This window comes from Aspergillus ambiguus (genome assembly GCF_047715705.1).
Source record: "Aspergillus ambiguus strain CBS 117.58 unplaced genomic scaffold BDV59scaffold_11, whole genome shotgun sequence".
Taxonomy (NCBI): domain Eukaryota; kingdom Fungi; phylum Ascomycota; class Eurotiomycetes; order Eurotiales; family Aspergillaceae; genus Aspergillus; species Aspergillus ambiguus.
In genome coordinates, this window is record NW_027395524.1 from 64,100 (window position 1) to 90,945 (window position 26,846).

Consider the following 26,846-nt stretch of genomic DNA (forward strand, 5'->3'; position numbering starts at 1 on the left):
CAAAAACTACTCTATTTTTTTTGACTCAAGAGAGTGGAAGGGGATAGTCCCATATAGTCTGGCCGGATCGACGCCCTGAAAAGCCAGTTTCCGCAGAACTTGCCCGACACAGCAGGCCACATCGAGAAAGGCATCCTTCGAGTTGCTTGAGTCTATCTACGATAGCTTGGAAGGTGGGATGGTCCAGGCCCCTCAGGTTGGTGAAGTGCCAGCGCCCGATGCACGGGTACTGGTTAATAGCCCAGGCTTTGTCGCGCTAAGGGGGAGTTAATCGACGGTCTGTTGGTTACGGGAGAGTACAGCTGCGTACGATATGACGGAGATGCTCGTCCACATTCTCAGGTGAGATATGGCTGTAATTTTCCAACAGCTCTCGAAAGGGACCGATATTGTCAGGGAGATCGTTTGCATAGTTCTGAGCCTTCCATTCTGAAACTTGAGCATCAGGGCCATCCGTCGTCATCTTGGCGAAAGGTGTGGCGATGGATAAGGTGCTTGGCAAAGGCTATGGATGAAGCCGACAGAGTGCGGGATGAGGAGACAACTGTCATCATTTTAGCACCGGCTTGAAGCACCGAGTTCTCCGTCAGCTTATGGGATTTGCTGATTTGGCTACAACAGCATTATTGCTTCGAGCTGAAGAGGAACAGGTTACAGGACTCCTAGCTCAGGCGCTGTCATATATATTCCAATTTGGATCGTTTCATTACCCTGTCAGAAACTACCACAATATTTAGATCGAAAACTTATCCCAACCAGACATACAACTCGAAAGCAACACACAACACCAATTCTGCAGATCCAAAAGATACAGGTGAATTGCACATCCAAAGTCATACGCCGGTTGCAAACAGAGCCAAGGTGAATCAGCCGTCCATTAAGGGGAACACCTGCATAGACAAACACTCATGAAGAAACCAGAAAAGCAGTTGGGGGAATTTTGGAAATGGAATTTCACGGGAACAAGGGAAGTAGAAAAATACCGAGTTCGAAAGGAAAGAGAAAATTAGACCCTCCATTAATGTATTGCCTGAGTTTGTTGAAGACAGGCACAGGTTGGACAATGTCGGTAACTCCTGCAAGCAAGTCGTTCAAAGCTTGATTTTCTTGGGCGAGCTGGACGTGTTTCTCGCGCGCTGTGTTGGGCCCCTAGCTCTAGGAGACCGCTTAGTAGACCGCCTCTTGATGGTTTTGCTAGTCCCGGGGGTGTCCTCCTTCGTCGCGCGCTTTCGCCCTTTCGTCCCTCTAGCCGTGCCGGAAACGCGCCCCTTCGTCTTCTCCAATGGACGCGTCATTTGACCAGTGGCGTTCTTTGCCTCAGACTTCGCATTCTTGGCAGGCTTCCTGACACGAACCGTGGCTCTCGCTTTGGTAGCCCTGACCCTGGGTAGTTTGACTTGTTCTTTCGAGTCATCCTTGGTTGCGCGGCGCCGGCGTCTGGGTGCTGCTCTGGAGGACTTGGGCGTCTCTTCCTGAATGTTGGCATTGTTTCTGGCTCTCTGGGTTGTCCGCCGTGCAGGAGTGGCTTTCGTAGCCCCACGAACCCTCGAGATAGCCCTTCTGACACCGGACTTAACGGTGCGGGAAGTAGACCGACTCTTGCTGATACGAGAGGTAGGGCCGTCAAGGACAGCGCCAACTCTGCGTCCGGTGGTAGATGACTTTCTCCGGCGTCTCTTCGCGGGCGCCTCCTTCTTGGCTTCGGCTCGAAGTTCCTTTGCGCGCTCCTTTTCCTTGGGCCGTGGCCCCAACACCCCGCGGCAGTTGGATGAGCCGCAGCGACATTGTTGAACGTTTTTCTGGGAGTACGGGCTGCAAAGGTTAATAAACTGCCATTGGAAGGCATATACAAGAACGCTTACTCGAAGTTGTAGTCGTATGTCAGCTCCTCCCCAGTCATGACTCCACGATCGCCGGCAAAGAGAGCCATACGGGGCTTACCCCCAACAGTCCACTTCTCCATGCGGCAGTTAGGCTCACAGGAATGATTCACAAAGCGTGCAATGGAGCCGCGAGTGGCATCAATGATCATGTTTTGGTCAAAGTACATCAGGTAGTAGCACTGACAAGTGTCAGGAACATCCAGCGATATAGGATCAAGTGACATACCTCATTATTCTTGTAAATCGTCCGCATCCGCTTCTCACATTCAGACTGGGTGATGATCTCGCCCGTATACTCCACAATGATCTGGTTGGGATCAAACGTGCGATTGCTGCGGACACCATACCCGCGATCCGCCGTCTTGATGACCTCGACACCAATATTGTACTTTCCGCCAGCTTTGGTCCTCTGCTTGAGCTCGTTAAAATTCCGGTTGCCGCATCCTGAACCCAATCCACAGTTTCCGTCGTCGCATTCGTAGAACATGTAGCGATTCTGACAATTCTCGTCACAGCCGGTCTCCTCCGTGCACATACACTTAGAAAGTTCCAGGTCTTTGTTCGCTCTCCAGATACTACCAGCCTCTCCAACGAAGACATCTATAGAATCCATTAGTCTGATCCTCACACATATTCACCACACATACTCTTGTTGGTCTTTCTCCACTCATTGGGCTTAGGTTGGCCGGGAGGCAGCGGCGAAAAGATATCAAACGGCAGCTTGAAATCACGTCCATGGCGCAGGAGACGCTCCCCAGCAAACATAGGAAGCGGGAGGAGCTTCCGTCGAGCCCCACTGATACTCCTCCGCTTGGAAGTTTTATTCGTCTTACTCTGCAAGGGCCGGGAGTGCGTCGGCTCCTGGCCCGAGTACAGGCCATGAGGGAGCCAACGCTTTGGACGATACCGGGTAACAGGCGCGGGCGTAGTCGACTCATCCGGTTTTTCTTCATTTTCTTTGATCCTCGTGGCTAGATCACTTTCCGAGACACGTCTCCTCTTGGCCGAAGGCTCGTTATTAGGGGTTTGCGCGTCCTGGGCCGGTGCCACATTGCGAGGCCGCAGACTAGCGCGGCGACTGACATCCTTCCCCAACTCCATCACACCACGCGAGCGTTTACCCAAAACACTGCTTGCGCGGTCGACAAAATCCGAGGCCTTCTGCAGGAGGCTCACCCGGGAGGACCGCCGCAACGGCGTCTCCTTCTGCGACTTCGCCGGAACGGAGGACTTCACCCGGTCATTGACATCGCCTTTGCTCAACACTCGCTCCACACGCTTCCTCAGCGTGCGCTGCTGCAGCGACGAGCCCGTTTCCGCCGACGGCGGCTCCTGAGAGGACTTCGAGACCGGTGTATCAGGAGCCATTGGGTGGTCCTCTAGCTCAGTAGTATCACGCGTGAGCGGAGTCTCTGTCCACAGCGACGACTCCATGACCGCGATGCTATGTCGGAGGTGGGATGAAGAGGCGGCGGCTATGGCAGCAGCCTGGATCTTCTTGCCAGCCACGGCGGCGGGGACGGGAAAGGCGGCGCCGTCGACAGGGAGGACATTTTCTCCAGCTAAAGAGGGTGTTCCGTGCGTGTCTGTGTCGAGATCGGTAGGGAGGTCGGCGGCTTTTTGTAAGGAGGCGCGTGCTACACGTGTAGATCTCCGACGGAGGGTTGGTTTTTCTTCTGTGGACGCGTTTTCGTTGTTGCTCGATGTCTCGGAGCGACTGTTCTCCGGGGTCAGGAGTTGCTCGGTATATTCGAAAGCCATTGCGACGTCGCGGGGCTCGTGCGGGTGGTTCTTGAGCTCGGAAAGGGTTGCGGGTATCGCAGGAGACGCGCCGGATGGGTGTTGTTGGGGCTGAGTTTCCATCCCGCGCCTGGGAGGGACGGGCTGGCGACGGGGGCGAGTGGGAGCGCGATTGTTCGATAGGAACCGGACGCCGCGAGAGGTGGAATCGATGATGGCTTGGGAGGAAGCGCCTCGTAAGACGCGGGGGGCGTGCGAGTTTCGGTTAGAAAGCAGACCTGGTTGACCGATGCACACGGGGGGTCCGTCTTATCAGGAGTATAAGTGGCTGATAGGGGCTGAGATAGGAACGAGCATGCTAGAACGGGGCGACAAAAGCCATGACTGAGCAAGTTGAGGGTGGAAAGGGGGCGGAGAGGATGGAAGAGAGAGGGGGGAGAGATATGGGGAGAGAATGGGAGAAGATGAGGTGCGGAGTGGTGGTGGAAACGAAGGTCCGTATGGTCCGCCAGGGACGGAGAGACCGCCGCGGAATGCTCAGGACACGCCCCACGCCCGCCTTGCGTGGGCTCATCCATGAGAGTTTTCTCAGGCGACTATCGTCTTCATGTTTGGGATTCTTTTTTTGCACGTCCTGGCGTTCATCCTACGAGGTGTCGTTGTGGCTATCCACGGTCCAACATAGTGTATACGCGCCCACCAGCATTGCCCCCTCCCAGTGCACTTCCTGAAGATACTATCCGTATTCTATCTATCTGCAGGGCCCGGTGTACCCATATCATACATATGTCCCTGGTGGGAAGTAATATGAAACAAATCCCTCCAAAAGCCCTATATCAACACCCTCATATTCCGACAATTGGCTGCAAGAAACAAAAAGGAAATAGACAATCATTATAGGGAACGTGAGACAACGGTTGCGTAGAAAAACAACTCGCTCGAGAAAGAGAGACGGGGAATCAAAAAAGAGAATTGCAGAAAAACATGGAGCAAGGAAAGGTTAGAGAGAGCTGACGAATGTACATTAAAACGTTGACGTATTTGAATAAAGAATGGGAACACCAAACGATAGTCCCATGATGTCGAAGAAGAGATAGAGAAAAGAATGAGCAGAGCTCTGGTTTACTCTTGTCCAGGAACACGTTGCATCTCAATGTCGGTCTGCGGTTCAACACGACGCGGCAGATACTTCCTTTTCACCGCACTCAGCCGTTGGTCGCCCTCGTTGTACGATGCTTTGAACTGCATGTACGTCGGCGGCCGTGGTCGCATGAGTACCGAGATCCAATTTCGGAAGATATTCCCTTGCGTGAACGGACGGTGGCGGTCGGCCTTTGCAAACTTGTGGGAATTCAGGTATTCCCTCGTCGTATCGCCGCGCCCGACCAGGAACAGATGGTATGCCCAAAGAGAGGCCGGGTAAGGGGCAGCAACGGCACCGTAAATAACCATAGCAAAAGGCACTCGCCATTCATCCATCGCGGAAGAGAACGACACGCCTTCGCGCACGCGGTAAACCAGAAGGTGGGCGAGACTCGCCCCGAGGAGGAACAACGCGAGAAGGGTTGACGAGCTCACAAATGTGAAGAAGTACCGATAGTTCCGGCGACCAACGCAGTTGTTGAGCCAGACACAGTGGTGGTCCAGGGCCTCCACACAGTTATCGCACACGCGGCAATGATAGCACCGTGGCGGACGCCAGATACTACAGGTCTTGCAGTACTTGACCGGCACGTCCATGGCCGCAACGTCAGACGTAGCTAGTTTGACCATGACCCAGTCGTTGGTCGGAGGCCCAATAGCCAGGGGATCGTCTGCGGGATCTGGCGGAGGCATCTGATGAAGGTTGCGAGGGATGATCTGTCATTGGATTAGCAAAATGCCACTGTCATTATCTTGGTAATTCTTACCCCAGGATCAACAACAGATGCGTGTATAAACGATGAGATGCAAATGCAAAACAGGTATGCGAATAGGATGGGGATGGCAGGGGAGATGTTGTGCCAAAGCCAAGGGCCCCTTCTCATGTCAGTAAGAGTTCAGAGTTCCAATACAAGAATGGACAAACGTACGAATAGGCAAAAAAGAGAGCCGTCGGTACGATCACGAAAATACCTGTGGCAATGTTGACCGGCTTGTCCCTGGAGTTCTGAAGTCTCCCGCCACCGCAGAAGATAGTATTTCCGATAAAGTATTCATAATTCTTGCCATGTCGGCCCTTTTCCACCGTTCGACTCTGTTTCTCTAGCGATTTTGGAGAGGATCCGGCAGACGATAGTCGCTCATGGGCGCGGTTATCTCGATTCTCCTGTCCGTGATTCTTGTTTTGCAATGACAAAAACGACATCGGCGATCGCTGAGGTGTCTCGGGGCCATTTCCACCGGTATAATTGATACCCAAGTTCAGGTGAGGCGGCGAATGCTTAATCCGTTCCCTGTCATGGAGCAATTTGGCACTCTCGCCGAGACTCCTGGCAGTGGTATTCCCCATCGGACTGGCGTTCGATGTGTTGCGATCCGGGATGATAGGGTCGGTGAATTCGGTTCCCCGCGATGGCGGGACTTCTTGCTCCATTGGGGGGATCGAGCTCTGCTGGAACGTGCTGTTGGAGATCAAACTCCGTCGGTTCTGGCTTGTCTGGTCTCCCCAATCCTCGGACGATGTTGTGGTTCCTTTCGTCATGGGACGACCGCGGTGAGCCTGGAGGCGTTGAGACGACATCGGACGAAAGAACCCTTGCGCCGTCAGCGAAGGGATATGGCTCCGGCTCAACCTGCTGCCAGAACTTCCCGGTCGGTTTGTGCCTTGACTACCGGGGGGCATGACCGAACTTCGGACGGGTGGAGGGCCCCGTCTAGACACGGACGGCCGCGACTGCGGCGGGTGTGACGACATCCCGGTGTATGTCTGTGATTGTTCGCCATCGCCATCGTCTGTGACATCTGTCACCCGGGACGAAATGCCCCCCACGGACGGAGGCCGAGGAATTCCCAGTACATGTTGCGAGGGCGCGGGGTTCGACGCATCACCGGCGTCCGCGTTGTCAGACGGCAAGACCATGGTGTCAAACGAAGAGTAACGATACTATGTTTCCAAAATCAAGAAGTGTTCGTCTCCTCCAATCTCATAATGCGACGTGCAAACATCCACTGGAAAAACCACTGAAGGAGGCGGGTTCGTACACCGGAGCGCGGTGACCAACAGGAGTCGAATTAAGGAGCGACGGCAAAAAAAATTACCCAGAAAAAGCACCCAAAACACGGCGAAGAGAAAGAGCGTAAGCAACCTAGAACAATCTTCGCAGCACTTGTCAGCCTCATGCGATTTGCGACAGGGAAAAGGACGCGACTCGTTATGCGACAAAGGGCGCTCCGATCCATCGGCGTCCCCTATGGGGAGACTCGGATTCGGGATTTACCCACCTTGCGATATAGTTGCGACGACTGAAGCAAACACAATCACGTCAGCTATCACATCCCGGCCTGGCACAGGACACCGCGAGACGAAGCGACAAACGGCGAGGGCGAGGACGGAGGACAGGAGAAGGAGCCCTGTGTCAGTGAGAACGATTGATCAACTGGAAGAAGATCCCCTGGTCAACCAAGTAAGGTTTAGCCTCACCTGCAGATGGCACTAATCCCCATCGGGCGGGCAGCCGACGGACTGGATGACTCAGCCCCGGCAGGTCAGGTGATGATGAACATCATCGTCCGACTTCTCCCACTTCCTCCCGCTTCCCCTTCAAGAGTAAATCCTCTCCAACGCCAGCCAGATTTCCCCCCAATCTCGCTTCGCTCCACCCTCACCATGTCCTCCATCGCCGCCATGGCCTCCCGCCGGGCCTTCGCCCGTCAGTCCCTTTTCCGCGCGCCCCCGCGCCGTCTCTACAGCTCCAAGCTTGAGGAGGCGAACCTCGACAAGGCCCCCAAGCGTGACCCCGAGCTCTACGTACGCCGTCTCCCCTCTTCCCCCGGGTCAATGGCTCGATAGTGTGGCTAGAATGAGTCGCTAATGGTTTCTGCAGGTCCTGCTCGGCGTCATGTCTGGTGCTTTCCTGCTTGCTGGATGGTGAATAATTGCCCCGTTCCCATTTGTCCAAGACATCATCATCACCACCACCCGAAAACGGCCCGTGCCTAGTCCGCCATATCTCCAATCAGCCTATATCCTCGACACATACTCATTGCATCCTCCCACGAGTACGACTCACAATTGCTAATTTGTCTCAATTCACAGGTACTTCGGCAGCAAGCCCACCTCCGTCACCTCCGAGAGCAATGTGCGCATCCCCGACAGCGCCATGCCCTGGGAGCGTGACGACGATGGCAAGAACTACAAGTACCAGTACCACCCCCACGGTGACAAGAGCCAGCCTCTTCGCAACGCCCCCAGCGCGTTGAACACTGTCATCGTTCCCAACGTGACCCTGCCTGCTGTATGTGATCGTCTCCATTGGGTGAATCGGTGTGACTGGCCAATTGCTAATGCTGAATCTGCAGGACCTCCACGAGCGCTTCAACAAGTACGGCAAGGAGGAGTACGACTACTAGACGTCATACAGCGGGGGATGTCGGGGATGAGTTGAGCCGTATCTCAACATGGAAAGCTGTATACTAAAATCATGTTCCTGTGCAGTCTAGAAGGGGAGTAGACCCTTGAAGGGGGCTTTGTGCATAGTATTGTTTTGATGGGACTCAATTGGAGATTGACTGTTTTTGTTGCGCTACAACTAAAAGCCTTTTCGCCAACGGCCAGGCCCGTAAGAAAGCCACTAAGCACTCTAGTATCCTGGGAGCAGTAATATCATATACAATGTCTCACGTTTCGTTAGATCAGACAATCGGCAGGGAAAATATTAATGAAAGGAAAGTACATGAAAGAGATTGTAGAGTAAGGTAGTGAAACAAAATATACGCCAAGATCATCCTATTACTGGAACAGCTTTCCTTTAAACATCAGTCGCCTCGTTACCCTCACTAGCAGGCTTTGCCTTCGGCGACTTTTGTTCGTCAGCAGAGCTTTCATCGCCCGCCGCGGATGCCGGTCCCCCTTCGACAGGGGCTTGCTCCTTCTGGAGAGTTTCAGGGTTCTGGCCCTCAACATCGGGGTGCGGCGGGGCGGGAGGGGCCACTTTGCCGTCAACCATGTCTACCAACCGTCCGTTCGCGAGTTGTGTCTTGGTCTCATGGCGCGTTTCGAACGACACCTTGCCCTCGGCGGCTAAAGAAGCAACTACGTCTTCGTCGAGAAGGTTCCCGTTCTGGTCACGATACTCCACCCGAGCTTTCGGGCGAGGCGGTTCAGCTTTGGGAGTCACCTGGGCTTGTTCTTGGCCGGCTTGCATCTGTTGCTCCTGCTTCTCCTGCTGCTGCTGTTGCGCCTGAGGCGGGACCACAACCGGGGGCGCTTGCGGTGGAGGAGCCTGCACAGCTGGTGTTGTCGGAATGGCAGCATTTGCGTTCGAAAATTCAGTGACATACTGGGAAAGCTACAGGGATAGTCAGTACCAGAAGGACCAGTGGAGGCTGAAGCTAAGGGCGGCATGAAAGGACTTACGTCAGTGTAGAAAGTGTTGCAATCGAAATCCCAGCTGCCCAGGAGTTTCACACTCCGACAAGCGTCCTGTGTCCACGGGTTTCCGTAAACCAGAGGCGAGTAAAGGGTGAAAGTGAAGATGCCAATTGCAAGGAAGATGGAAGCCAACACCTTGCCAATTGCGGGCTTAGAAGACATCCCAAAGGCCTTGATGCGGTTGGCCAAGAAATCGAATTCCTGGCTCAGTGCAAGGATAGCGAAGTAAAGTGCAGGGAAGTAATGATGAAGGAAAAGCTGACGAGCCATGAGGAAGAATGGGAAATAGTGGAATGCCCAACCAAGTACGGTGGTGCCGATTTCGTAGTCGAAACGCTTGAAATTCACGTTACGATAGTCGCCACAGTTTCTCTGCCAGCGGAGAATGGCAATGCCCTTGAAGACGGCGTATATCCCAATGGCGATAGTAGACGACCACCATATGAATGGGTTACCGAGAAGGTAGATCTGGCGGTGGTCCCTGCCCCAGAAGTTGATACCACGGAGGAGGGTCGGCCAAGAAGGCGGACGGGAGTCCCACGCATGGGATTCGGTCAATCCCGCGTTGGTAGTCCACATTACCTTTTGAAGCTCCAAGAACTTGCCCAAGAATCCAGGGTTGCGGTAGTTGACCTTCTCTGCATCTGCAGGCAGCATGGGATGGCTGTTCGACTCGACATACCACAGGCTGTTGGGCAAAGTACCTCCTCTAGCACAAGTCACCTCTTGCTGCTCCCAGCCCCATTCCGGAAGCTTGACCTTGTGCGAGAAGAGCACGCAGCCGGTCATGATGTGGACCAGCCGGAACTTGGTTTGGATTGTCCGGAGTCGCTTCTTTGCATCCTCGCCATCGGAGTGGGACTTGATGATTTCCACGCGGAACATATCGTTGGCATCTCCTGGGAATCCCTCATAGCCATAAGCAGACACTTCGAACTGCCAGTCGACATCGGTCACAGGAGGGCGCTCATCATGCGAATGGATTCTTCTGCCTGTGGTCAGGTGATTGAGACGGATCACGGCACCGTCTTCGACATATTCGGCAGTAAGGTTGTCCCAAGCCAAGGGACCCTCGATTTCACCATAGGGCCCGAGAGGCTGAGTTTGGTTCTCCATGATAAACACGTTGTTGTCATCCTTGTGGGGGTAGAGGGTAACCTGTTGCTGTTTGCTCCCCGTGGGGTACATGTGAGGGTGGGAATGGAGGTAACCGCCTTGCGTGTTGAGGTGGCGGATAGAGACTCTGGAGCCAAACACAACATCCGCAGGAACATCTTGCATAGATTTGGAGTTCAAAGTTGCCTGGAACTCGGACGACATAAAACCGTCACCCTCTCCTGGGTTGACCAAGCACAAGAAATGGATGGCGAACATTCCGACATAGAATCCAAGAGGAATGATAATGAGACAGAAGACGCGAGCGAAGAAGTGTTTGAACCACAGACGAGGTGTGACGGTCTTGGGGTCTCCTAGCAGAACCCACAGCTGGAGGACAGTGAGGGATCCAACCCACGCGACGGTAAACAAACCGACCCATTTCACACTCAGGGTAGCACCCAGAGACAGCCCCGTAGCGGCCAACCAGAACCACCAGGGTGCACGGAAGGCATACGCGGGGCCCAGTTCCTGCTGATTCGAGAAGCAGGTGAAGCACAAGGCTGTCAGCGATGTGAAGAACACCAGGGGGGAATCAAGGAGGATAAGACGAGACTGAGTGACGAGACCGTTTTCTGAGGAAAATCAGTACTGCTCCGAGAGTCAACCGATCATACTAACGTACCGAAGATGACTGCGCCAGCTCCCAAGGCAGCAGCCGAGGAGCGACATCCCGCGGCTTTCAGGGTCAGAAACATGATAGGGACCGTCAGCAGGCCCATCACGGCGGGGAGCATGCGCATGGCAACATATGGCACTCCAGGTTCCAGATAATCCTTGCCAATTTCCTTGAAATCGAAAGACCCATCAAATCCAGCCAGCCAGCCGGCAAGAGTGATGAGCAGTTTGGCGAGGGGAGGGTGAACATCCATGAAGAACCGGCCCTTGATATACTTGGTCGCGAAGCCACCGAAGCTGTTCCGTCGTGTATTAGCGGAGTCCCGAGGCAATCAAAAGTATCCGCAGGCAATAAGACATACTGGACTTCATCAAAGACCACGCTGGAAGGTTGGTAGATCCTAAAGAGCCGGACTACCGCTGCGATAAGGGTGAGGAGGGTCAGTGCCTTGTAGTCGGAGGTAGGCAGATTGAAAATGTTATTGTCCTGAACACCGTCCGATCCATAGTTGGAGCTCGTCGCAGGGATCTTCTTGCGATTCTTCGGTCTGGGAGAGCGGCTGGGAGAGCGTCCGGATCTCGGAGTGGACTGGACGCCCAAGGCGTCCTTGGATTTCAGAGACATTCTGTATCTGCGCGAAGGAAAGGAGTGCTAGAAAGTGAGAGGTATAAAGAAAAAGAAATTAAAGTAGTCAATAGGTGAAGATCATTCAGGAGATCGTAGAACTGGCGGAGATTTGAGTTGGAATGTCGCTCCGACTGGGAGCTTCAAAGAACCCCTCACGCTTTCTAAATCGACCAGGAAAAAGGAATCAATCAGTCAGTCCGTCAACGAGAGTCAAGAATCGAAAGGCAAGACGCCATCACAGAGAAGAAGAAGGAGTTCAATAGGGGAGCGTTGCGAGGAAGAGGGGAAGCATGAGAGTTAAGAGGAGAACACGTGTGGAAGGAAGTTATAAGGAGGTGGAATGTCCGTCGGCCGTTTGAGGCCAGATCGTCGCCGCCTCAGGCCCCGTCAGCATGAATCGCGGTGGCAGGATCGGGATCTTCCCCACGAAAACAGCGATTTTATTGCGTTCAGGCAATATCAGTTACCCCAATTGATGAAGGTCGCCGAGTCTATTTGTCACCGATTACCCGCTTTCTATCAGGACCTTGTGCATCCAACCATGCAGCGATATACTGCGCAGGACCCGGCCGAACCTCAGGACCCGGCCGAACCTCAGGCAAGCAATTATCCCGATCCGGACTAGTTGAACCGCCGTCTTTCCAGCCAATAGGCGCCTCCCTCCATCCGCGCGGCTACTCTATTCTGCCGCCTGCCGCCTGCCGCCGCCCGCGCCAAGCACGATCGGAAAGAACATGAGCGTCGTCGCAGTCCATCGAGAGCTCGTCGTGAAGACGTCCGTTATCGTCCTCCCTCCCCTGCTGTCCCCATCATGGCCTCTACCAGCAATGGAAATACTCCCACTTTGCCGGACGAGGTGAATAAACCTCCTGAGGGTGTCGTCTTGCCACCCAAGGATATTCGAGGTCCGTTATCTTTCCCTTCTCCTCGGTCGTGTTTTGCGCCGTGAGTGATCGCAGTCCAATACTGACAACTTCTACAGCGATCGTGGAGAAGACAGCTGGTTATGTGGCACGAAATGGCATTGTCTTCGAAGGTCAGTTGTCCCTTATGCCTTTCACGTTTATTTGCTTCATCCGCTAACGAGAGTCGCGCCTCAGATCGTGTCCGCGAAAAGGAGCGCAATAACCCCAAGTTCTCCTTCCTAAACCCGAGCGACCCCTATGCGACTTTCTATCAATGGCGTCTCACTGAAATCAAAGAAGGAAGAGGAACGACGGTATCAGCAGGGCGCCCTGGAGAGGCAGCTGCTGAAGCAGAACCCGAAAAGCCCAAGGGACCCGAACAGCCTCCAGAATTCCATTTTTCCGCGCGCATGCCAATTATCAACGGACAGGACTTGGAAGTCGTCAAGCTTACGGCGCTTTTTGTTGCTAAACGGGGCAAGTCTTTCATGACCGCCCTGTCCCAGCGCGAAGCCAGGAACTCTCAGTTTGATTTCCTGCGGCCACAACACAGTCTGTACCAGTTCTTCACCCGACTAGTCGACCAATATACGATCCTCCTGCGCAGCGAGGGCATCGATGCTGCCACAACCGAGAAGAAGCGTTTCGCAGAGCTGGAGCACAATGTGAAAAACAGGTTCCATGTTTTGGACCGCGCGAAGCAACGCGCCGAATGGGTGAAATACCAGGAACAGCAGAAGCTAAAGAAAGAAGAGGAGGAAGAGCAGGAGCGTATAGCCTACGCGCAAATTGACTGGCACGACTTCGTCGTTGTCGAAACCGTCCTATTCACCGAAGCTGACGACCAGGTCGACCTCCCTCCACCGACCTCTCTCAACGATCTCCAGTCGGCCTCCCTCGAACAGAAGGCCATGATGTCTCTCAACCCTCTCCGGATCGAAGAAGCCATGCCCACCGACCAGGAGATGCCTACATACTACAACGCCTACCCCGCCCAACCCGAACCCGTGCCCCAGCCCGTCGGCCCTGCATTCCCACCACAGACACAACCACCTCAGCCCTATCCAGTTCCCTCTACCGCCGCCCAGGAAGAGGAGGCCAGGATTCGCGAGCGCGCAGCAGCCCGCGAGCAAGCCGCTGCAGCCCAGGCGGCCGCGAAAGCAGCTCCGGGTCAGCAACCGATGCGTATCCGTTCCGACTACGTGCCCCGCGCACAAGCCCGACGACAGAACGCTGCCGGTGCCACCGCCCTGTGCCCCAATTGTAAGCAACAGATTCCCGTGGCTGAACTGGAGCAACACATGCGAATTGAGCTCCTCGATCCTCGCTGGAAAGAACAACGTGCCAAGGCGGAGTCCCGCAGCGCCACGACCAACCTGTCAACCGCCGACGTAGTCAACAATCTCAAGCGTCTCGCCAGTCAACGGAGCGATGTCTTCGACTCGACCATGCTCCCGGAAACCGGCGATCCTGAAGAAGAAGCCCGCAAGAAGCGTATGGCGGTCGAGGGCGCTCCCGGTCAGCCTCCGATGGTTGGGCCTGCCGGGGCGCCTCCTAACCCTCAAAGCATGAACATTGACGAGCAAATCCGACATATCTACGAGCGGGCTAACGAGCGATACAACAAGTGATTCAATCGGAGCTTTATTGGGATATTGGGGGAAATTTCCATCGGACCTGCATGGGCGTTCTTTTGATTTTGGGAGTAGTTTACTATGAGACCTTCGGCTGTAAAGTATTATCTATGTTCAACCAGAGCTACTAGGTAGACATACCAACGACTTTTCGCTAAACGACTAGGTTAGTCCAGTAGATACTTCAAGCTGACTGTTCTGTGTATGACCCTCGGTTCTTTGCTCCCTCTTCATGGGAGGACATTGGGTTGTTCTATAAAATACCTGTTCTACATTGTTGGAATGCTACCCTTTCTTAATGAAACATTTAAGACCATGAGAGAGGCAAATTTAGGGGATTCCTTAGAAATTAACTGGCATTGAGAAATATTTCGATACCCTTGTTTGTTACTGTAACACCTACATACCTGGGTAGCGCATTGTATATACTTATAGTGCACGCTTCCCGTCCGAGGTGTATACATCTGGACATATTCGTCCTCCCAACCAGCGAAGCGCATGACCAACATATCGGCGCACTCGCCTGGGACTTTCCAGGTCGCATATACCAGAACCTCGACCATTTTCAGCATCCAAGCTCTGTCGCAGGCCTCGCCATGGCCATCCAAGCCTCCAGTGCATACATCTTTCGTCCCGAGCCCGACAGCAATTCCTAGCAGTGTCGCACCTCTACATCCTGCTCGACAACACCTTCCTCCGCAGCTCGCTCCTCAATATCGACGACCCCGCCGACCACCACTCGTTCTTCGCATCCTCTGCCGGGTCTTCTCTCCACGACGGGCCCCGTCTCCGGGCCACGATAGACAACAGCGGCATCGAGGCGCTCTCCCCGGACAACGTCTCCCAGATGCGCATATTCGCTAACCACACTGACACAGGCTTCGATCTCACGTACCGCGCGACCTCGACGGCGCTAATCAACGGCGGGATGGGGGAGTTCACCGTAGGGAACGGACGCACCTATGGATACCGGAGTGTCTAAGTATGCCAGTGGTACCATCGTATCTACTGAGAACGAGCCGCCTGTAGAACTTGGACGGGCTTGCGCCCTGTATCATTCACGTCATCCTATATCACATCCCAATTGCTATCATCACCATGTGCAACCACATGGAAAGGCAGACGCAGGATCCAAGAACGAATCATTAAGTATTAGGAAATATGAATAACAAAAAAAGGAAAACAGCAAGGGACTCTCTTTGAATGCATCAGGCAATCGGCAGTGCGATCTAGAAAGGGAACCAGTATGCACGAAACAAAATGCAGTTTCTACTGCATCAAACTTGGTCCGAACTGGCCAAGGAAACGAGACGAAGGGTTAATATACACAGGTGAAGGCGTAAGAAGCATTAGTAATACAGGCCACACTCCAATTGATCGGTGTGGCGAGAATCCGGTAAGAAAATTAGGCATCGACATCGGTCGGACTAGACATGATAGTCTTATTACCGCGTCTGGTCGTGCTCGTCGTCAACGGCGTGTTCCACTGTGGTTCCAGAAACCACGGACTCCTCGACCTGCAACGGAGTCTTGGAATTGTCAGGACCGTCGACATTGACAGATATAGAAGTAGCTTGTTCGATAGTCAGCTCAGACTTGGCGTCTGAAACGGTATCAACGACATTGGTGTCATTGTCGAGAGATGCCGACGCAGCCGTGCTGCTAACGGGCGACTCTGAGGCTGCAGACAAGTAGGGATCTTCGGCGACAGATGTTCTGCGGCTGTCTGGGTCGGTTGTTTGTTCATGGTGGATAACAGAAGCTTCAGGGGATTGGCGGGATTCATGTGCATCATCGGAGGAGACGCTTGGAATAGCCTCGAGTTGTCGTTCACCCTCCGGCTGACTATCTTCAACTCCGGTGGTCGTAGTAAACACTGGCACCAGGCCACCGCCAATTCGGGACCAAAACATTCTCTCTCGTAGACGTACGGTTTCATCCCAGGCGTCTTTCTCTTCCTCCGTGTCCCCGGCGCGAACATGTCCATCAAGGATCAAGCGGAGATAGCCAGTAAACTCGCAGCACGACCTCACCCGCTCAAGACACAGAACGCAGAGAGGATATCGCTGAGCAGTTTCATTATCCGAGGTACGGAAACGATGTGTTCTCTCGTTGACAGGGCCGGTTCTCCGCTCGCCACATAGTGAACAGGGAAATTCATACTTCTTGGCTATCTGCGGCATTGGCTCTACCACCAAGCTTCCCTCGCAGATCCCACTTAACACAGAGCGTCGAGTAAGCCAAGAAATTCCGGGGGCGGCATCAAGTCGCAGGGTCGGTTCGATATCTTCTGTAAGGACACGTTTGTAGAAGCGAGTTTCTTTCAACGGGACATGGGAGACTGAAGGCTGTGGCGAGGAGATGCTTCCATTGGGAGAATGAGCCTGATTCTTCGCAGGTGAGGATGACGCCGACCCAAACCCACCGGTGCTCAAGCTGGCCAGACTCATGACATTCAAGCCCGCGTAGGAGCCGCTTGTAGCCCGACTGGGGGGTTTGGAGGTGCAGGACAGGGTAAACAACTCCTTAAAATCCTCGAATGCTTGGATATCTGTCCGGCATATGGCTTTTAGAAGGTGGGGGAAACTGGTCGACGGACCCGGGGGAAGCATTTCAGGGCACGCCGAGGGTTCCAGAGCCGCAGGGCTTTCCACATAATTTGTCGCAATGCCTGAGAGGCGCTGAGGTCCACCTGGTGAGGATGGTGTGGTAGAAGCAACGGTCCGTGTTTCGATGTCCTCTTTGGGCACGTTCATTCCCTGTAGAACGGATTTGAGTTCCGTCAGCTGTTCTTGTTGAGATGCAAGCAACGCCTCGGTGTCTTTCACTTGCGAGCGCAGTTGCTCGTTCTTCCTTTCGACAGCTTCGCGCTCGTGCTTGGCCGCAGCAACCATCTGGAAGGAACAAGTTAGGCCATGCTAGTAAGACTTAGGAGAACGAAGAATACCTTATTTGCCTCTTCGAAAAGGGCGGCCGTAAGCGTTTCCAGCTCTTGTTCGATGCCCTTCTTCTCCTTCTCAACGAGAGCGCGCTGGGCCTTCTCATCGGCCAATGCGGCCTTCAGACGCATAATTTCATACTCGAAATCGGACTTCTTCACGAGAACCTCCTGGTCGATATCTCGTCGGTACTTTTCATTTTCCGTTTCGAGCGCCTGGACCCGACTCTGCGCCCGTTCCAGTTCCTGGCGGGCGGCAACCAGATTATCATCCAGGGTGGTTTGGGTGTTGATAGCTTCGACCAATTTGACACTGAGAGCGGCGACCTCACTGCTTAGATCGGGGTGGTGCGACTGTGGAGAGGATTCGGAGGCATCATGGTGATTCCCTAGTCGGGGGTCCTTCAAGGTACTGAAACCACTGTCTGGGAAATTTCCGACGCTGGTTGACCGAACGGTGGGGGTGGGTCGATTTGGAGATAAAATTGCGGCCAGGTCATTTGCAGATCTCGCTTTTGTAAGGGTTCTATCTGGAGAAAGAGAACGGTTCTCCGTGGAGTTGGATCGTTTGTGATTGGACCGGGGAAGCATGGTGGATGGGGAGAGGAGACTGTGGCGAGAATGGTAGGAATGAAAGGCGATTAAACTGGGATGAAATCAGTGCCATTTCCACCAGGTACGAGAGGAGGGGGGCGTACTCAGCCATGATGGGTGATTACGGGGATTGCAGGTATGGGGAAGCACAATGACGGAAAACGGGTGTCACGACCACGTAGGAGAGCCACGACCGACAGTTCCCATCTGTAACAATTCCGACACTTGAAAGAGCGTTGAGGATGTGTGTTTCAACGAGCCGACGTAGGGGGTTGGAAGTCATGCACTGTCCCCGCCAGCGCGCAGGTTGGTTTGACGGGATTGAACGTCGGAGATCGGAAGGGAGTGGAAGTAGCTGGGATGGTGGATGAAGGAGGGTCGAGGATGAAAGGACAGACGAGAGGGAGATGATAGAAGAGAGAATGAAGCTAAGGATCGGAGAAACCCCTCTTTGGATGGATGTGGAAGAGGGGAAGAGGAGAAGAGTTGGAGAGAAGAAGAGAGAGGAGAGGAGGAAATGCGTGGCAGTGATGAGGCGCTAAAGAGGAGATGATCCCGCGCTAGTACGGCGTACCGGGACCAGCCACTGCCACGAGAGCGAGTAGACCCAGGTATGAATGCACTGAATGGTCTGTGAATGGATCGAGATGAATTAGGACGAACAGGAAAATTATGGCATTCTCTCATCGACTCATCTACTCTTAACGAATCTATACAATTCACACTGTACGCAAGAAGATTTCACGGCTGAGTCAGCTCCGGATCGGGAATGCCGATCGCCACGGCCCTCATTTCCCCTTACGGCAATCACAAGCTGCTCGTCTGGTTGGCGATGCGATTCTCCTCCTCTGCTCCCTGTCACATCTCCTCGGCTCCGGTGTCGTTGCCTCTTCGCTGTTCCATGCAGGACATCATGTGGACGGGTTCCTGACTCGGCACGGTGTCTCGGATTGAGTGCCACGTTCTACCCCATACCTCTGCCGGTTCGTCTCGTAACCATGGTGGCGGAGAGATCTCAGGAATGCGACGATACCTAATGGATCGTGGACTACTCAGAATACCCGCGCAGAAACCCAATGACGCTCCCAAGGGTTATGGCCTATGCGACTATTCTCTCCTAGTCGGTCGATCTTGAAATAGTCTCTATCGGGACTACGACAGACTTGGCGGGTCCGATGACGACACATGCAGCAAACAAGGACGTCGTCGCACTTTTTGAGACATCGGAAACCTTCCCAGTTCCTAATTATATCGAAGCTCCCGACAGTTATCCTCGCTGACTTGCGGTGTACTCGTGTACTCGACCTCAGGTCGTCCGTTGTCCAATTTATACAGCCGACGTACACGCCGTCTGTACCTGAACAAACGGATGATCCGTGGATGCCTCATGGCGCCCCACTGCGTTGCAGCCTTGGTGCCTCAGGCGTGAAACAAGTGGGGTTGGAAACTTCTCCAGCTTTCAATCAATCGCACCAACCCGGACGTCACCACGTTCTATACCCCTTGCATCCAGTCGGTTTCCGCAAGGAATTATTAGGTCTTCTCGCCTGCTCGGGCATCACGACTTGCCTTGAACACGCACACCCCGGAGAAACATGGCCGACGCTGAACTGGAGGAGGTTAGTGCAATCCTCCTGCATCCCATCCACAGTTGGGATCCGAATCGTCTTCTCACCTCGACATAGATCAGACGCGCCCGTCTGGCGCAGCTGCAGCAACAAGGCGGTGGTGCACGGAGCGCTGGCGGAGACAACCAGGAAGAGCAGAGAAAGTAGGTTGGGTCTCCCTCAAGACAACAGTTAGTCGCTAATATTCTGCAGGCAAGCTGAAGGTAGATTTTGCTTCCACGATCGTCCCACACATGTCATCCAACTGACACCGGCCAGCTGAACGTCGAACCGCGATTCTGAATCAAATCCTCGAACCCGAAGCGGCCGACCGTCTGGGCCGCATCCGCCTCGTGAAGGAATCCCGTGCCGCGGACATCGAAAACCGACTAATCATGTTGGCCCAAACGGGACAACTGCGGCAGAAGGTCTCCGAAGACCAGCTCAAGCAGCTCCTGAACGCCGTCGCCGAGAACCAGCGCAAAGACGAAGAGGAGCACAAGATTGTGATCAACCGCCGCGGAGGCTGGGACGACGAGGATGACCTGCTGGATCTGTAAACTCACACATTGCATTTGGTAGTGGCTTCTTTTTGCAAATGGCTCCTTGATACCTTCGATCCTATCGACAGGGCGGCTATAGGCGTTACGACTGGTTATGATGCAATCGATCTTTTCTTGCATTTTATCGCTATACTTTGGTCCCAGCGAGAACAAAAATCTTCCAATGCAATGCGACAAAGGCCCACAATAATTCTACTAATATACATGGTTAACGCCAATCCGAATCCCCAACCTCGATACCTCTCTCACCCCTGCTTCAGCCGTTCCTTCTCCCTCTTTTTCTGCTCGCGGATCATCCTCCGAATCTCCCTCATATCCGGCGGTCGCTCGATGCCCAGCTCCCTGCGTAGCTCATCCACATCCTTCTCGAGAATCTTCTCCCAGTAGACACAGATCAGCTCCTTGCTGCCGAGCCCGCTGCGCACCGCCCAGGGGAGGTATATGGAGAACAGGCGCTCACGCTCTGCAGGCTTCAGCCGCACGGCGGCAAACATGCTCAGCCCAGTCATGGGGATGAGCGTGTTGAGGAACTCGAACGCCTTGAGGGCGAGTTCGCCCTCGACGAAGATGGGCAGGCCGGTCACGGCGTGGTAGAAATCGTGGCACTCGCGGTACCGCTGCATGACGTACGCGCACTCCTCATCGTCGATGTACTTGACGTCGTCGCGCGTGTCGGGCGAGACGCCCTCGCGGTCCAGCCACGCAGCGTACGTCCGACCGACCGAGTTCTCTGGCAGTGCGCGCAGCTCCGGCAAGCGGAGCGTCTCGGAGGTGATACGTGGGCGGTCGCGGAGGATCTGTCGGCCTGTCGGGTCGGAGAGCATGGCATCGCGGAGACGGTAGATGAAGTAGGGAGTTGCGGTGGCTTCGCCGCAGGCGGCGATGAGGTCTGGCCCAGGCGTGTTAGCTTAGCTTTGTAGTCCATCGAGCGTACTGCAGAGGAGGGAGAATTACCAGCTCTCCATGGGTCGAAGAGTGAGCCCACAGCAGAGCCCACGGCGAGAGCGCCGCGCTCGACGACGTTCAATGGCACATGGCCGGGGTATTTTTGCGGCGGACGGCTGAAGATGGAGAAGGATCGGGGACGGGAGGCGAGAGGTGAGGTGGATGGCGTGGGGAAGGCCAGTTCGCGAGCAACTATCGCGGCTCCACGCCGTCCAAGGACTGACATCTTGAGTCCGGGGCGTTCACGTCGCTGGGGACATGAGCGGGTTGCTGTGATGTGACGGGAGATTCGGGTGGTCTGATGTGGCACGTGCCGGGCTGATAAGATCGATAAGCTCGCTTCTGTATACTTCCACCTTTCTACTTCACGTTTTGCTATTCTACAACAATCTCCGTCATTATCAGGGTGATCAGCATTTTTCATTTTGTTTACCTGTCCTGATTTGACATGCGGTTCAAGTCTCTGGAAACGTGCTAACGAGACGATAAGGTACAATGACTCATGGCCGGCAGTTCTCCGCATGATATTGAACTTCCCAACTCTGGGCCCTTTAGCTACACTTCCGGCCAAAGCGTATATAAGTCTCCTTCATATTTAACTTAACATATTACTTCCACTAGAAACGCCATGGATGCCAAAGCGGAATTACTGCGAGAGCTTGATTCCGCTAAGCACAATCAAATCGCATTGCTACGGTCCTTCGTCCAGGCTGCCTCACCAAATCCGCCAGGCAATACAGAAGCAGCCGCTGCCATTCTGACTAACTATCTGACCAGAAAAAGTATTCCGTTTGATGTCATCGAACCCCAGCGCGGAAGTCCCAACATTGTTAGCGAGTTCCAAGGAGGCAAAGGGACCGGCCCGCGGGTAGTTCTGAACGGTCATATTGATGTCTTCCCCGTTGGTAATACGACTGGATGGACGTATGATCCTTATTCGGGGAATATCGAAAATGGGCGCATCCACGGAAGAGGCGTTGTGGACATGAAGTCAGGAACAGCATCCCTGGTGATTGCATACGCTGCCTTATATGAGCGTAGGGAGCTCCTGAAAGGCAGCGTCGCTCTATGTGCCGTCTCCGATGAAGAAACCGGGGGTCGATGGGGCACGCAATATCTCATAAAGCAGGATCGTCTCCGCTGGAGAGGCGATGTGATGCTTAGTGCAGAGCCAACAGGACAAACAATCCGATTTTCTGAAAAGGGGACGTTGAGGTTTTCGGGAGTCGTTGTTACCAGAGGGGCCCATGGAGCGTACTTGAATCTGAGGTCTGTACTTCCTCAAGTTTGCATGTCTTCTGCTAACGGTGAATAGTAAGGGCGCAATCCGGACGGCTACTGGGTTCCTGGCCGATGCTATAGAGGCTATTGAGTCGATGGATGTTAATGCGCCGCCTGAAATTGCCGCTCATTTAAGCAATCCCGAGACACTAGCTGTCATCGACCGTGCCATGGGGCCTGGGACATCGACTATTATTGCCCGGCCGACTGTCAACATCGGCACGATAAAGGGTGGGTTGAAAGTCAACATGATACCTGATACTTGCGAGTTCGAATTGGACATCCGTTTGCCCGTTGGGCTGACAGCCGACGAGGTCCTGGCTGTCCTTGACACGACGAGGCAGCGGTACCAGGATGCGACAATCACACTTAGAAAGCAAGAAGCTGCCAGCAATCCGAGCAGCTTTTCACCGATTGATCACCCCATGATCTCATGTCTCAGGTACAACGGCCATCTTGTTGGGGGTGTTTATCCCGTAGCGACCCCTTCTATGGGCGCAACCGATTGTAAGCACTACCGATATGCTGGAGTACCAGCGTATGTCTACGGTTGTAGTCCTGTCAGCAGTAAGTTATTGGGATTCATTCCTTTGATTCATTTCTCTTTAAATTATGAGATCTAATGAGCATTGCGCAGTGGCCTCGGTTAATGAGTCCGCATCTATTGACGAGTTCCTCCATGTGACAAAGACGCATGCTCTAGCTACATGGGACTTTCTTCAGTAGGGAGTACTGGGAAAATAGTTATCATGCCAAAAAGACTACTGTAACTTGATGTATCTAATTTACTAAGTTACCCTACTCCGTTAGGATTACACTACTTACCAACCAGCTCTGAGTTTTCGCTGATAAAAATGGAATGAAGCTTTCTAGATAATATTGTATTGGCGGATTATTTACCCGCAAACCCTATATAGTTCTTGGCTTTGTATGCTTTATCAGTAATTGGTCCGGTAGCGGATTAAACTTTTATAGTCATCTGTCAAACGAAGTTGTGGTTGACTTCAAAATGAACGCCAACACAACGGATCATCAACCCAAGCAGTTAGATTCTCTGTTTACCACATTTTCCCAATAAATGCCATATAAACGCCATGCAAAGCCATACCTGGCACGAAAGTGCGGACACAACTCTGCTACGCTCTTGATTATCGAAGTGCGACAGTCCATACTGAGGCTCAGGATGATAAAATGATCTCTTATCTCATGATAGCATACCTGCAGACCAGACCATAGTTGTTAAAACGCTATGATCCAGCATTGTAGGTTTTTGAATAAGAAGGCTGCAAATATTGAACTATAAAAACCGTCACGTTCTGGCTTAGGCTTCTGCTCTCTTGCATTGATTGTAGCAGGACATTTCGACACGTATATATAAGCAAATAGCTTGTAGAAGCTTATCTGTTCATGTTTTCCGCATCCTTTTTTTTTTTTTCTTAAAGTAATAGAGTCTACTTCGACGTTTCGACAAGGCCTCGTCTACGAGAGTCACTAACAAAAGGGTCTCTACCTTGGCATCCCATTCTCCATCCACTATGTAGAATTTCCGTCTGTTGTGGCTAGATAATTCTTTGCTTACATATCCGGTAATGGAAGGCTAAAGCCTATTTACCATACACATAACTATGGTTCGCCAGTTAAGCCAATCATATAACTAACCATAGGTTTGACTACTCCTCCTAGCGTCACAAGACGAATATATTCTGACGTGTTGTAAATCAGCCAGACTTGTGTTTCAGAATGAAGAATGCACCATGTCCAGGGCGATACAGTGCGATATGGTCAAGCTTTCCACTATGATTATAGTCAAAAGCAAAAGCTTTATCTCCGTGGTCTTTGAGGTCATAGCCTCCGATTCCTCCGCCTGAGTGAAACACAGGAGAGAAGCCATTGATTGTATGCTCAAGGATGAAAAAATTACCGTGTCCAGGACGATAGAGCGCGATATGGTCAAGCATTCCACTATGATTATAGTCGAAAGCAAATGCTTGGTCTCCAGGGTCTTTCAGGTCATAGCCCCCAATTCCGTCGCCTGAATAAAACACGGGGGAGAAGCCATTGTTGTTATGCTCGAGGATGAAGAAATTGCCGTGTCCAGGACGATAGAGCGCGATATGGTCAAGTCTTCCACTATGATTATAGTCGAAGGCAAAGGCTTTGTCCCCTAGGTCTTTCAGATCATAACCCCCAATCCCATCTGAGCCTCTAGCATAGACAGGCTCGAACGTCATTTTGTTGGAGTTTCGGAGTTCAACTTCTAGGAAATGGCTCCAATAGGGGGCGGGTTACATGATCCAATAAAAGCTAAAAGCTTTTAGAGATATATCTTCTATCTAGACTCCTGAGATTAGGAGTTCCTCATGTTTATAGCCTTCAGTGAGCCCACTTTCAATCTTGGTGCATGCCTTGATGACGTCGGTTTGATCCAACAGTCGCAAGATCCGTGGCTCGTACCTCTTTCTATTGTATATAAAGGACTGTATGACGCAAGATCCAGCTCAAAACATTCTGAGAGTGGGAATTATTTCTTTCAAACTTCCATGCTAGTTTTCTACTGGATATACGAACTATATGAACGAGGGAATCCACCGTCCTCGAGTCCTAGGCCATAGCAACATCCAAAAACATCAAATAGACGATGTTTTACGGCCAGATACCCAATATATTGCTTTCTAAATCTGATTGATTGGCTTATGGTGATGGAAATTTCAGCCGCCAGTAAGCGTGCGCTGAATACATTAGAGACCCAAAACTCAAGAATACATGGGCATTCTAGAGCCATCAAGGCCCGAGACCGAAGCCAGTGGTTCACCTCGGCAGTTATAGCAATGATGACAAACTTAGTATAGGCTTCGATCGATACTGGGGGTGGCAAACTGGTATCTGACCCGTACCCCGATACTTTGCCAACAACTTCTGGTTATCCCTCTATAATATCCGCCGCATGGCCACGAACTTATAATACACACCAACGCAAAGATAATCAGAAGATCAGAAGAACCATTCTCGACCGATATCGCGGCGCATCTTCGTAAAAATAATAATAATAATAATAATAATAATAATAAAATTAAATAAAATAAAGTAAAAAAATAAAAAAATAAAAATTGTAGTTCTTCAATGACCTTGGCAAGCGGCAGTTTCATAAACACCACACAGTACGAGGCGACGCATGTACGAAAGCGTGCTCGCATACAACAGCATCATATACAGGAGTAATATAGGAGACGTTAGTCGAAGTCCCAAAATGCTACGCACATCCAAATCACTGTTTTATGCACAGATATACAATCTATGTACTCAAAGACATCAATGGGTGTATCACTCTCTTAGGTGACTTGCTCTCAGAGGCAGCCCGCATCAGTCGTCAATGGCAAATGGAAAGGAGCCTTGGCGAGTCCACAACAGACTGTATAACATCATTAATGTGGAAATCCATCCCAGAACCCCTTCGGATAAATAGTACATCAATGTCTGCACCATGCAGTCAACATACAGATCTGTGTTCGCCACTCTGCATTCCTCCTGAACTCTCAGAACAAAACCTCCCAGGCCATCTGTGATTTCGTTCTTAGAATTTCGACATCTGCTGCACCTTCGCTTAGAGACGGGATCTCCGCCACGTAACGCTTCACCTCTTCTCTATCATTCGCTTTCAATCGAAGGACCTTCCCAAATTGACTGGTCAGCACTTTTGAATCACATGGTAAACTAGATTTGGCTAAACCACCTTTCCTTGCTGTTGGTGGACCACATCAAACACCTCTTCAGCGATCCCACCTGTCCTGCAAGTAAGCTAACACGGTAGACAAAGAGCTCGTGCATGGATGGTGTGTTGACCTTTCCAAAGCCGTACACAGTGCAATGCGTCTCTGACACCATAGATCGAGTCGTATGATGATGCGTCCTTTGCAACAAGAATAGCATACCAAGTAACACACGGGTCTGTAGAGAATGGCCGCAGACGTTGTACTGGTTCGCAGCGACGGAATTTCCCGCCCTGGTCGAAGAGCTTCGACACGGAAACGAAATTTCCGATTGGGATGACCCTACCGTCTGAAAATCCATGTTTGATCCACGGCACCTCTTGCCTGAGATGATCGGCCTGTTCTGGGTTTCCGATGCCCTTCCAATGCACCACCGCTCCGTTGATTTTGTTTTGGTCGTCGGTGATTAAGGGGAAAAATCTAGTAGTCTCCCCTTTGTAAGTTGAGTCCCAGGCAAATTCGGTCTCTTCTCGCAATAAAGCGAGGGGAGCGTCATCAAGGGTCTTGCCGCCCTTGAAGACATCGTAAAATATGTAGTCCATATTCACAGGTTGTATGTACCGGCCTTGTTAGTGTGTTATTGATGAACGGCACACTTGCCGGAGGAGGCAGGAGAAGGAGAGAGGACTTTATTTGCTATACATTTTGCTTGTACTTTCCTCTCCTCTGCCTCATCGCCGAATGTGCTGTTTTGATTGCATGCCCGGACCTATCCTCCGAGTAGGTTCGGAATGCCGCCTAACAAACGTCCACTATTACCCCACAACACACTGTGGGGCCGGCGGGGTGATCTAACCCAGTCAGCCCGTAGAATGGCCCGCAAAACATAGTGGCGCACTGCAACCATCAGCACGATGACGCTTTGATCAGCAATATGCTCCGATGGGGAAGATCGAATGCGCACGAATGATATGTGGCAGGAAAGTGTCCGGTACGAATACTTCCCAGATCTTATCCCTACGCTCGTTGTGTATTCCAAGCTTTGCCCTTTGCAAAGTGGCCCTACTCAACACCCA

General features: G+C 52.5%; 12 protein-coding genes across 12 annotated transcripts; 5 read left to right on the forward strand and 7 right to left on the reverse strand.

The window, feature by feature from the left end:
• Positions 1 to 672: 672 nt before the first annotated feature.
• On the reverse strand, positions 673 to 4,098 carry BDV59DRAFT_175916 (putative histone-lysine N-methyltransferase (Ash1)). The gene is made up of 4 exons (XM_073689344.1): positions 2,531 to 4,098; positions 2,110 to 2,483; positions 1,863 to 2,062; positions 673 to 1,812 (listed from the first exon to the last, which is right to left on the reverse strand). Exons 1-4 carry the CDS (start codon positions 3,744 to 3,746, stop codon positions 1,092 to 1,094), a joined length of 2,511 nt encoding a protein of 836 aa, XP_073548909.1. The 5' UTR covers positions 3,747 to 4,098; the 3' UTR covers positions 673 to 1,091.
• Positions 4,099 to 4,344: 246 nt separating this feature from the next.
• On the reverse strand, positions 4,345 to 6,826 carry erf2 (palmitoyltransferase ERF2). The gene is made up of 3 exons (XM_073687279.1): positions 5,696 to 6,826; positions 5,534 to 5,642; positions 4,345 to 5,483 (listed from the first exon to the last, which is right to left on the reverse strand). The coding sequence occupies exons 1-3, from the start codon at positions 6,682 to 6,684 to the stop codon at positions 4,746 to 4,748; spliced, it is 1,836 nt and encodes a 611-aa protein (XP_073548910.1). The 5' UTR covers positions 6,685 to 6,826; the 3' UTR covers positions 4,345 to 4,745.
• Positions 6,827 to 7,371: 545 nt separating this feature from the next.
• BDV59DRAFT_175918 (uncharacterized protein) lies at positions 7,372 to 8,379 on the forward strand. The gene is made up of 4 exons (XM_073689345.1): positions 7,372 to 7,572; positions 7,649 to 7,692; positions 7,861 to 8,059; positions 8,124 to 8,379. The coding sequence occupies exons 1-4, from the start codon at positions 7,432 to 7,434 to the stop codon at positions 8,172 to 8,174; spliced, it is 435 nt and encodes a 144-aa protein (XP_073548911.1). The 5' UTR covers positions 7,372 to 7,431; the 3' UTR covers positions 8,175 to 8,379.
• Positions 8,380 to 8,386: 7 nt separating this feature from the next.
• Positions 8,387 to 11,764, reverse strand: pmt1 (protein mannosyltransferase 1). Its single transcript, XM_073687282.1, has 4 exons — positions 11,331 to 11,764; positions 10,976 to 11,265; positions 9,181 to 10,925; positions 8,387 to 9,112 (listed from the first exon to the last, which is right to left on the reverse strand). Exons 1-4 carry the CDS (start codon positions 11,591 to 11,593, stop codon positions 8,573 to 8,575), a joined length of 2,838 nt encoding a protein of 945 aa, XP_073548912.1. The 5' UTR covers positions 11,594 to 11,764; the 3' UTR covers positions 8,387 to 8,572.
• Positions 11,765 to 12,270: 506 nt separating this feature from the next.
• Positions 12,271 to 14,329, forward strand: BDV59DRAFT_175922 (putative pre-mRNA splicing factor). The gene is made up of 3 exons (XM_073689346.1): positions 12,271 to 12,501; positions 12,579 to 12,632; positions 12,697 to 14,329. Exons 1-3 carry the CDS (start codon positions 12,408 to 12,410, stop codon positions 14,130 to 14,132), a joined length of 1,584 nt encoding a protein of 527 aa, XP_073548913.1. The 5' UTR covers positions 12,271 to 12,407; the 3' UTR covers positions 14,133 to 14,329.
• Positions 14,330 to 14,731: 402 nt separating this feature from the next.
• On the forward strand, positions 14,732 to 15,117 carry BDV59DRAFT_201006 (uncharacterized protein; the record flags this gene model as incomplete). Its single annotated transcript, XM_073693718.1, has 2 exons — positions 14,732 to 14,750; positions 14,795 to 15,117. 2 exons carry the CDS (start codon positions 14,732 to 14,734, stop codon positions 15,115 to 15,117), a joined length of 342 nt encoding a protein of 113 aa, XP_073548914.1.
• A 463-nt stretch (positions 15,118 to 15,580) lies between these two features.
• Positions 15,581 to 17,664, reverse strand: BDV59DRAFT_201007 (guanine nucleotide exchange factor SEC2; the record flags this gene model as incomplete). The annotated part of the gene is made up of 2 exons (XM_073693719.1): positions 15,581 to 17,029; positions 17,083 to 17,664. 2 exons carry the CDS (start codon positions 17,662 to 17,664, stop codon positions 15,581 to 15,583), a joined length of 2,031 nt encoding a protein of 676 aa, XP_073548915.1.
• A 1,598-nt stretch (positions 17,665 to 19,262) lies between these two features.
• On the forward strand, positions 19,263 to 19,834 carry BDV59DRAFT_201008 (DNA-binding protein; the record flags this gene model as incomplete). Its single annotated transcript, XM_073693720.1, has 4 exons — positions 19,263 to 19,286; positions 19,353 to 19,438; positions 19,488 to 19,498; positions 19,554 to 19,834. The coding sequence occupies 4 exons, from the start codon at positions 19,263 to 19,265 to the stop codon at positions 19,832 to 19,834; spliced, it is 402 nt and encodes a 133-aa protein (XP_073548916.1).
• A 248-nt stretch (positions 19,835 to 20,082) lies between these two features.
• Positions 20,083 to 21,008, reverse strand: coq4 (ubiquinone biosynthesis protein COQ4; the record flags this gene model as incomplete). The annotated part of the gene is made up of 2 exons (XM_073693721.1): positions 20,083 to 20,726; positions 20,792 to 21,008. 2 exons carry the CDS (start codon positions 21,006 to 21,008, stop codon positions 20,083 to 20,085), a joined length of 861 nt encoding a protein of 286 aa, XP_073548917.1.
• A 41-nt stretch (positions 21,009 to 21,049) lies between these two features.
• BDV59DRAFT_175928 (uncharacterized protein) lies at positions 21,050 to 22,892 on the forward strand. Its single transcript, XM_073689347.1, has 3 exons — positions 21,050 to 22,051; positions 22,098 to 22,630; positions 22,701 to 22,892. The coding sequence occupies exons 1-3, from the start codon at positions 21,411 to 21,413 to the stop codon at positions 22,787 to 22,789; spliced, it is 1,263 nt and encodes a 420-aa protein (XP_073548918.1). The 5' UTR covers positions 21,050 to 21,410; the 3' UTR covers positions 22,790 to 22,892.
• Positions 22,893 to 23,781: 889 nt separating this feature from the next.
• BDV59DRAFT_201011 (uncharacterized protein) lies at positions 23,782 to 24,294 on the reverse strand (the record flags this gene model as incomplete). The annotated part of the gene is made up of 1 exon (XM_073693722.1): positions 23,782 to 24,294. The coding sequence occupies one exon, from the start codon at positions 24,292 to 24,294 to the stop codon at positions 23,782 to 23,784; it is 513 nt and encodes a 170-aa protein (XP_073548919.1).
• Positions 24,295 to 25,596: 1,302 nt separating this feature from the next.
• BDV59DRAFT_207208 (uncharacterized protein) lies at positions 25,597 to 26,531 on the reverse strand (the record flags this gene model as incomplete). Its single annotated transcript, XM_073694949.1, has 3 exons — positions 25,904 to 26,531; positions 25,794 to 25,843; positions 25,597 to 25,731 (listed from the first exon to the last, which is right to left on the reverse strand). Exons 1-3 carry the CDS (start codon positions 26,370 to 26,372, stop codon positions 25,597 to 25,599), a joined length of 654 nt encoding a protein of 217 aa, XP_073548920.1. The 5' UTR covers positions 26,373 to 26,531.
• Between the last annotated feature and the right edge of the window lie 315 nt (positions 26,532 to 26,846).

What these genes read in the sequence shown, in the direction of transcription:
- BDV59DRAFT_175916 (XM_073689344.1), bottom strand. Translation starts at nt 3,746, where the DNA reads ATGGAAACTCAGCCCCAACAACACCCATCCGGCGCGTCTCCTGCGATA. An exon ending in GTGGAGAAAGACCAACAAGA is followed by an intron (nt 2,484 to 2,530) that starts GTATGTGTGGTG and finishes TGGATTCTATAG; the next exon opens with ATGTCTTCGTTGGAGAGGCT. An exon ending in CGATTTACAAGAATAATGAG is followed by an intron (nt 2,063 to 2,109) that starts GTATGTCACTTG and finishes GACACTTGTCAG; the next exon opens with TGCTACTACCTGATGTACTT.
- erf2 (XM_073687279.1), bottom strand. Translation starts at nt 6,684, where the DNA reads ATGGTCTTGCCGTCTGACAACGCGGACGCCGGTGATGCGTCGAACCCC. An exon ending in GCTCTCTTTTTTGCCTATTC is followed by an intron (nt 5,643 to 5,695) that starts GTACGTTTGTCC and finishes TGACATGAGAAG; the next exon opens with GGGCCCTTGGCTTTGGCACA. An exon ending in CATCTGTTGTTGATCCTGGG is followed by an intron (nt 5,484 to 5,533) that starts GTAAGAATTACC and finishes ATCCAATGACAG; the next exon opens with ATCATCCCTCGCAACCTTCA.
- BDV59DRAFT_175918 (XM_073689345.1), top strand. Translation starts at nt 7,432, where the DNA reads ATGTCCTCCATCGCCGCCATGGCCTCCCGCCGGGCCTTCGCCCGTCAG. An exon ending in AGCGTGACCCCGAGCTCTAC is followed by an intron (nt 7,573 to 7,648) that starts GTACGCCGTCTC and finishes TGGTTTCTGCAG; the next exon opens with GTCCTGCTCGGCGTCATGTC. An exon ending in GCTTTCCTGCTTGCTGGATG is followed by an intron (nt 7,693 to 7,860) that starts GTGAATAATTGC and finishes CTCAATTCACAG; the next exon opens with GTACTTCGGCAGCAAGCCCA.
- pmt1 (XM_073687282.1), bottom strand. Translation starts at nt 11,593, where the DNA reads ATGTCTCTGAAATCCAAGGACGCCTTGGGCGTCCAGTCCACTCCGAGA. An exon ending in AGCTGGCGCAGTCATCTTCG is followed by an intron (nt 10,926 to 10,975) that starts GTACGTTAGTAT and finishes GATTTTCCTCAG; the next exon opens with AAAACGGTCTCGTCACTCAG. An exon ending in GCAACACTTTCTACACTGAC is followed by an intron (nt 9,113 to 9,180) that starts GTAAGTCCTTTC and finishes CTATCCCTGTAG; the next exon opens with CTTTCCCAGTATGTCACTGA.
- BDV59DRAFT_175922 (XM_073689346.1), top strand. Translation starts at nt 12,408, where the DNA reads ATGGCCTCTACCAGCAATGGAAATACTCCCACTTTGCCGGACGAGGTG. An exon ending in GCCACCCAAGGATATTCGAG is followed by an intron (nt 12,502 to 12,578) that starts GTCCGTTATCTT and finishes CAACTTCTACAG; the next exon opens with CGATCGTGGAGAAGACAGCT. An exon ending in AAATGGCATTGTCTTCGAAG is followed by an intron (nt 12,633 to 12,696) that starts GTCAGTTGTCCC and finishes GTCGCGCCTCAG; the next exon opens with ATCGTGTCCGCGAAAAGGAG.
- BDV59DRAFT_175928 (XM_073689347.1), top strand. Translation starts at nt 21,411, where the DNA reads ATGGATGCCAAAGCGGAATTACTGCGAGAGCTTGATTCCGCTAAGCAC. An exon ending in GGAGCGTACTTGAATCTGAG is followed by an intron (nt 22,052 to 22,097) that starts GTCTGTACTTCC and finishes AACGGTGAATAG; the next exon opens with TAAGGGCGCAATCCGGACGG. An exon ending in CGGTTGTAGTCCTGTCAGCA is followed by an intron (nt 22,631 to 22,700) that starts GTAAGTTATTGG and finishes AGCATTGCGCAG; the next exon opens with TGGCCTCGGTTAATGAGTCC.